The sequence below is a fragment of the Xenopus laevis genome, chromosome 6L (genome assembly GCF_017654675.1).
Source record: "Xenopus laevis strain J_2021 chromosome 6L, Xenopus_laevis_v10.1, whole genome shotgun sequence".
Taxonomy (NCBI): Eukaryota; Metazoa; Chordata; class Amphibia; order Anura; family Pipidae; genus Xenopus; species Xenopus laevis.
This window is the reverse complement of record NC_054381.1, coordinates 161813974-161821625: the sequence shown is the minus strand read 5'-3', so window position 1 is coordinate 161821625 and position 7652 is coordinate 161813974. Positions and strand designations below refer to the sequence as shown.

The 7652-nt window shown below is 37.7% G+C and overlaps 1 protein-coding gene across 1 annotated transcript; it reads right to left on the bottom strand.

Moving 5' to 3' along the window:
* Positions 1 to 721: 721 nt before the first annotated feature.
* On the bottom strand, positions 722 to 6993 carry LOC108719473 (alpha-1,4-N-acetylglucosaminyltransferase). Its single transcript, XM_018268327.2, has 2 exons — positions 6521 to 6993; positions 722 to 1490 (listed from the first exon to the last, which is right to left on the bottom strand). The coding sequence occupies exons 1-2, from the start codon at positions 6977 to 6979 to the stop codon at positions 900 to 902; spliced, it is 1050 nt and encodes a 349-aa protein (XP_018123816.1). The 5' UTR covers positions 6980 to 6993; the 3' UTR covers positions 722 to 899.
* Positions 6994 to 7652: the final 659 nt, after the last annotated feature.

Here is a 7652-nt window from a genome sequence, read left to right as displayed (position 1 = left end):
ATCAAAAAGCAAGTCCTCTTTATTAGCACAAGCACTTTATAATTATCAACTGATTGGTTCACTATATAATTTAGATAAGTAATTTAATTTATTTGAGAGTACGGGGGCTCTTACTATCTTTTTCTTTCCTTTGAAGCACCAGGACTTTCTCCTGCATCCCATCTAATTAATGTTTCTGCCCAGAACAGGGCTTGATGATTTCCCAGGCAGAACAGGGGAAAGGGTTCTCTGATCCCCCACACTTGGTAAGAGGTTTGAGTGGAATGGAAGATGGACACATGAGATTGGATTTTCTCTTCAAATTAAAAACATTTCTAAATCTTTACCTTCCCCAACAAATTTAGTTCAGTACATGTAATTATCAGTGAAGCTTAACCACATTTTTTAATTTATAGTAATTAACACAAGGTTGAGAATTGATTTTCAACAGCTAAAGTTGGCCACATTTTTTTGACGCATGTCATTTTTTTTTTTGATACAGACTCCATACAAGTCTATGGGCGTCATTTCCACGGCGAAACAAGGCGAAAATTTTCGCCCATGCCATAGACACTCACTATTTATTGGGCTGCGGGGGTGCTCTTTGCTCCTCTATGTACTTGAAATGCAGTGGCCAATTTTGAATCCCAGTCCAGTAAAGTATTTTCACTTACTGTATAGTATATTAAAATGAGAAAATTTGGGGTTTTAAATACCCAGCAAGGATTGCAATAGACTGTTTATTGGGGGCTTAGAGAGACAGTTACATTTTCTAGGTGTGTGTTAAAGCTTGGAATTATTTAATGTATGTAGCAAATGGTTGTAGTTACAGGAGTCCCAGAGTAGGGCAAGTTCTAATGTTCATCCACTTGGACAGGTCTCCCCCTATACCCATATAGTTACTAAGGTCTATTAAATAACTAACCATAAATACTCTCATTCCTTTTAAGAGCTTCATAAACTGAGGGACAATACTGTTTGTACAGATGTTCTATCAGCGTGTTACTTCCAGGAACCATTGTTTTCTGTCCGTGATTCATAAAATTCCAGAGATGCAAGGCATAAGAACTAGGAAACTCTGGCATATTTTGGTTGACCTCATAGTATCTTCTCCAAGATTCATATGGAATAGGATAGAATCTCTTAACATTCAAAAAAGAGATGCTTCCACATTTAACATCCCCTGATGAATTAAACCGAGGACGGACAGGACAAAACTGTTTTAGAACGCGTGTAAAAAGTTTTGGACCTTGGTACCCCCATATTGCTCCTTTATAATTCTGCACAAAGTTCTCCATGGCTTTCCAGGCAAAAACGTGGTGAGTCGTTAGTCCAAAAATACCATTACTGGAAAAGTCTGAGGATTTGGCTGCAAGAAAGTTCAAATCCGGGATGGGCAGCATTGATAGAAAGTCAGAATCCATGTAAATGCCACCATGTCTCCAAATGAGCGCCAGTCTACATCCGTCTGAACTTACATGCGTCCAGTATTTTTCAAGTTTAGGATTAACCTAAGTATGAAAAGAAAACAACACTAACTGAGTAAACATATTGAGTCAACTTGATTGACAGAACACAATAATTTTATTCTAAAGTACAGTCACAGTCAAACACGTTTTTTAATTTTTAGTGTCATTAAATCATTAATAAGATACATAAAAAAGGGGGGAACAGTCCAAGATGTGCCAAAGCTAGATGATTGAAGATATGTTGTATTTATCTGTTCAATCATACATAAATCTTTATTTTCTGGAATACTTTGGAGATACTGTACCTTTTAATTTATTCACCAGATTTTACAATACACTTGGGGGCCCATTTACTTAACTCGAGTGAAGGAATAGAATAAAGAAAACTTAGAATTTCAAATGATTTTTTGGCTACTTCAACCATTGAATTGGCTACTTCGACCTTCGACTACGACTTTGATTCGAACTAAAAATCGTTTGAATATTCGACCATTCGATAATCGAAGTACTGTCTCTTTAAAAAAAACTTTGACCCCCTAGTTCGCCACCTAAACCTACTGAGGTGCCATGTTAGCCTATGGGGAAGGTCCCCATAGGCTCTGTAACAATTTTTAGGCTGAAGAAAAATCGTTTGATCGATGGATTAAAATCCTTCAAATCGAACGATTCAAAGGATTTAATCGTTCGATAGAACTATTTGCGGTAAATCCGATATTCGAAGTCGAAGGATTTACATTCGGCAGTCGAATATCGAGGGTTAATTAACCCTCAATATTCAACCCTATGTAAATGTGCCCCTAAGGGGCCCATTGATTAAACCTCAATTTTTGATGGTCAAGTTTTTTAGGGGGGAAAACTCAAATTTTTAGTGGAGAAATAAAAACTAGAATTTTTAGAGATGTACAGTATTATGCTCCAAAGCTGCCAAAAATCCAAATACAAAAATAATCCTGCTAAAGGTCATGTTGAAAGGTCATGTTGTACATAGAGGCCCAACCAGCCCACTAAATAGTGACTTTCTATGGCATCATACAGCAGCCCCTCTGGCATTTGCCAGAACCCATAGATTGTCAGTCCAGGCCCGGAGACAGATATTTCACTAAACAACATTTTTTTCAAAGGTTCTTACCATGAGTACTGCCTTCCAGCTGCTCTCTATTATGTATCTATTACTTCCCACAGTTGTGTCATCTTTTTTTTTCCCTCTAACATTAGTCTAATGTTTGTTGTAAACTTGGATTTGTTACCCTTTCTATGTGTCCCCTATATCCAGCAACAGTCTTTTTCAAATAAATATGAAAATGATAATTTATGGTTTATCATGTGAAAACTTAGGGCTGAATATAAGTATAATATAAAAGTTTGTAAAAAAAATATTCTAATTCAGTTCCAGTTTTTTTCCCATAGACTTCAATAGCTTGTTTTTATTGAGTTTTTCCAAGATCCGAGTTTTTTAAATGAATAAATAAGCTAAAATAAGACATGGGAGTTTGGTCGTGTTTTTTTTTTTTTTACATAAAATATGAGATAAATTCAGACTTTAGTATATAACCCCCTTATTGCAATATATATGTAATAATAACCCCCCTTATTGTAACAATATACTTGCATTGATATAATTTCTGCCAAAGTGCATAATCTTGCATTTATCAATATTGAACATCATTTTCCAGTATGCTGCCCAGGATTGACCAACAAGAGCCAATGTGCTGTAACTTTAGGTTTTAATGAGTAAAAATGTACATAAACCTCTGCAGATAGATATAACAGGGCAGCAAAAACAAGTCCAGGTTCAGGCCAAGGATCAACGGCAGGCAACAGAATGGGTGTATCAGGAACCAGCCAAAGGTTGGGACAAGCAGAGTACATGCAGAGTCGAAACACAAGCCAAGGACAAAACCGGGAGATCAAATGAACAAGAACCAGATAGGAACAGAACAGGAACAGGGCAGGAAAAAGACAAGATTACCAGATCAGATTCAGGAACAGGAGCAGAAACAGGAGCAGGAACAGGAACCAGATTAGTTTGTAAATGATGAAATTGCATGCAGTTGGATAGAGGGCACAGACTAGGGTAAACTGACACAAGGGCAGCAAAACAAAAGGCTTCCCGTCAGAGCCAGGCTGCCACCACAGTGCCTCATGTGGGTCAAGTTCTCTATCCAGGTACAAATACTATGTTCCAGGCCAACATTCCTTCATTTAACCAGTAACCTGTATCAAATGCTTTAGCAAAGTCTAAGTAAATCACATCCACTGCCATCACATCCACTGCCATCACATCCACTGCCATCAAAGTTCCTGCTCCCCTCCTCTCGTCAACCAATTGACCTCTCTCTGAGTTCCTTCCATTCAATTTTTTTTACGCTTTACATATTAAAAAAATATAATTTTGGATTCATTTTACTCCTCGCCGCAGTTCCCTTTACCATCTGCAGAAGAAAAGCTATCAGACAGGCTAAAAGTAGCTTTTCTTCCAGGCTTCACTGGCCTCATTGTTCTCGATAAAAGTTTCAGCTGTCCCAGCTAACTAAAATGCCGTTAATACACATTTATTCGAACAAACCACAACTCCAACACTTCTATGAAGCCATAAAGGTTTTGATTTGCATTGTCTTTCCTTGCTTACAAGGGGAATATACTGACATGTTAAAGGACCAGTAATGTAAAGAATTTTTTTTTAAAACGAAAAAAAAAACCACCATATGTAACTTTGAAATCTACGTCTTTTTTAAAAAATAACTTACCGCAACTCCGCTTGCGCTCCTCTTCAGAAAAGCAGACAGGGCGATGATTCATTGTGTGACGCTCAATTTCTCCTTCCTTGCTATCTTCTATAGAAGGCAGGGAGGACAAATTGAGTGCCACACGATGGATTGTCGCCCTGTCCCTTTTCTGAAGAGGAGCACAAGTGGAGTTTCAGTAAGTTATTTTTTAATAAAGACTTTGTAATTTTAAAGTTACATATGTCTTGGTGTTTTTTTTCATTCTATACAACAATTTTTTAAAAAAAAAAAATTACGTAACTGGTCCTTTAACATGTAAAAACTACAGGAACATGTCCAGGAAAGAGACACATTAGCAGTGACTTCCCAGTACCAAAAATCGGAAAAACTTCCGGTGTACTACAAAAACTGGGTCATGGGAATATTCATTGCATCCAATCACCAGGTTGAATGGGGTGCATGAGTTTCCATTTTGAAAATCCTTATTGTTCTGGTATTTGAGGTCAAGAATTGCTCATTCCTTCCTTCTACTGCAGAAGAAGCACTGGAGAATTTACTCTCTTTCCCAGCAGATCTGTGATGATTGATGATAGCAGCTAAAGCTTATTGTGCTTTAATGGATGTGGGAGTTATAGATTGTATGTGTTTGTAAGTTAGTAACTTCTTTATCTAGTTATTTAGTGTAGTAGTAGGTACCATTACCAGTCAACAAGAGGTAACGTATAAAGCCACAGACATGTTTTTAAGAAATTGGCAACATTGGAGTTTTTTTTCCTACTGAAAAAGCAATTGTAGCCTAGTGGATAGGAGCTCCTCTAACAATATAGGGCACCTGTGTAGCAGTAAAGAGAGCCGATAATGCATGTGATTTTACCTTCGCATTAGCTTCGATACAATTTGGTGAATTTTGATTCACCAAATTGCATTTAAAATTAGCAAAAGCCAAAAAGCAAAACAGGTTCCATGAAAACATGGCCATAGACGTGACAAAAAAGCCACAGCGATAAAACGGCCATAGACTTCAATGTGTTTCCAGTGGTTTCGCAAATTTGCTCATCACTAATAACAAGGTAAACGCTAGTTGCATCTACTCTATATACTGGTGGAATAGCATTTTCTAGATAGGGAAGTGCAAACGTGAATTCAGGAAGGTGGACAGAGATACAGGAATGTGGAGAAAGGGAAAATAATGTGGCGGATCTGAGTGTGCACAGTGAGTGAGGGCAGTCTCCTTTCTTTTGACATAGGCACGTGGGTAATAGTCTCACAAAGCCAGTTGATACCCAGTGCCAATCGTTAGTCTCAGTATAAGACAGAAAATGCTTAATTGACTGCCAAAATCCCATAGCAGCCTACTTGATTCCAAAAGCTTCTCCAGCAATTGGAGAAGTGGATGTTGCATTTTCCATAATTTCTGCTAACATGAGCTGATGTCTCTGAACTACTATTTTTGTTTAAATTAAATACTTCAGTATTAATGTTGAGCTTTTCAAAGAGATTCCAAGTCATTGCTTTTATTGTTAATGCCCAATCAGGACATGCAAATGAACGTGTGTCACTTGGATAATTTGCCATCAAAGGTCTTACAGGGCAGCATTATGCTCACATGGACAGGAATAATATACTTACTGTATATGTGCCAAGTGAATACATCTCCTTTCTTTTAATGATAGATTTATACTTTCATTCAAAACTTGAATGACAAGTGGGGTCTGTAATAGGCTGTGCGGTCTGTGTAGCCTGGTTTCACCAGTATCATCTAATTAGTTAAATTCTATATGCCAACTCTTTTAATGCTGTCCCTCAAATGGCATTTTAGTGGTTAAAGGTTCTTAAATACGAATGCATGTAAGAAACTGGAACTGAATTTAGAATTTCGTAATAAATGCAGTAGCAAAAACAACTATAAAGTTCAAAATTATTTATTAGGACGTTAGCCTATCGCATTTCGTGTCAAATGGGCACATTCTCAAAAGCTAGTTGTCCCACCCCTGTACCCTTGTTTTTTTGTGATTACACATGCACAGTCATTATTTTTTTGGGAGCAGAGATATATGCCACTATCCAAAAAGTTAAAGGTTCAAAAACCATCTTTGTATATGTGTTTTATAGGTGTTACAGCATAAATAAGTGGCAGTACCCCATTTATACAACATGAGTGCAATGAATAACTATTTGGAGCAGGTTTCTTGCATTTTAATTGGCTTCCTGGCCTGCAATTTACTTAATATTTCCATTTGCACTGTTAGAACCAGTAACTGCTCTGCAGAATATCAACCAGTACAAAAGGTTTTAGTGCTTCAAATATTACATTTCTGAGTGTTTCCTCAGAGGAGCTCACCTTACCTTCTTATACCATGGCATGAGGGGTGTCCCATTAAATAATGTTTCCATTTGCAGAGGAAAAAAATAGACATTATGAAAAGGCAAGAGGGTTGGGAAACTCTTGCGTGCATTACGTTCATCCCTCATTATGTTTATGTCTGTTAAACCTTTCATGAAGAAAACCACAGGTCTGTCATTGTAGACCCGGGCCGCAGATTCAATGGCACATAATACTAAAGAGGGTGGCTTCATTTTATCTGTTGTTTCAATAAATATAATTCCATTTCCTTTACTTAGAATATCCATGGGGCTGATAGGTGAGAAGTCAGGCAGGTAAGTACTGTGAGAACTGGAGTCTGCTGTTCCTAGAGAAAAGGGTGGCTTGAATCGAGCAAAGGTTTTTATGATGGAGGTTTGATAAAGAAATCCGCAGGTTATCATCAACACGAGGAGGGCAAAAAACCTTATGGCTTTTGCCATTGTTTAAAATGTGATCAATCTGCCAAAAACAAAAACATGTTGTTTAGTGGAAAGTTTTTGATGGAAATGTCAAATTAAAGGCATTTTGACTGATTAGGGAACATTGGGCCAGATTCAATTCAAGAGAAAACCTTATCTCGTTGTTTATCACGTGAAAAGTCCAGTTTTTTTCCCATATACTTCAATAAAGTTTTCACGTGATAAACATGAGTTTATGTGAATTGAATCTTGTCCATGACTTTTCAGGGGATAAACCATTTTCTCATTCAATTGAATCTGGCCCATTATGGGAAATAGCCATTGTATGTCTGTTTAAATATTATGATTGTACATAAAAATGATATTGAACTTTAGTGGAAATAATACTGAGCATTTGAATGCTACACCATTAAAAAGATGCATAGTTTAAAAGCTAATGCCCTTACTTTAATTTTTATCTTCTATTTTACCAGTTATGACAAATACCATGCAATACCATGCCCCTCCAGTGGCGTAACTTCCAGGAGTGCAGGTGGTGCGACTGCACCAGGGACCACGGCCCCTAATGGGGCCCAGGCTGAGCTATGATGTGAGCTGTTTCTGCAGTCTCAGTTGTACGGAGAAAAGCCAGGGCTGCAGCTGATGATGTCACAGAAGGAGCGGGGCCTTCATCTGCTCCTTCACTCTCCCTCCC

What these genes read in the sequence shown, in the direction of transcription:
- LOC108719473 (XM_018268327.2), bottom strand. Translation starts at nt 6,979, where the DNA reads ATGGCAAAAGCCATAAGGTTTTTTGCCCTCCTCGTGTTGATGATAACC. An exon ending in TCATGCCATGGTATAAGAAG is followed by an intron (nt 1,491 to 6,520) that starts GTAAGGTGAGCT and finishes TTTCATACTTAG; the next exon opens with GTTAATCCTAAACTTGAAAA.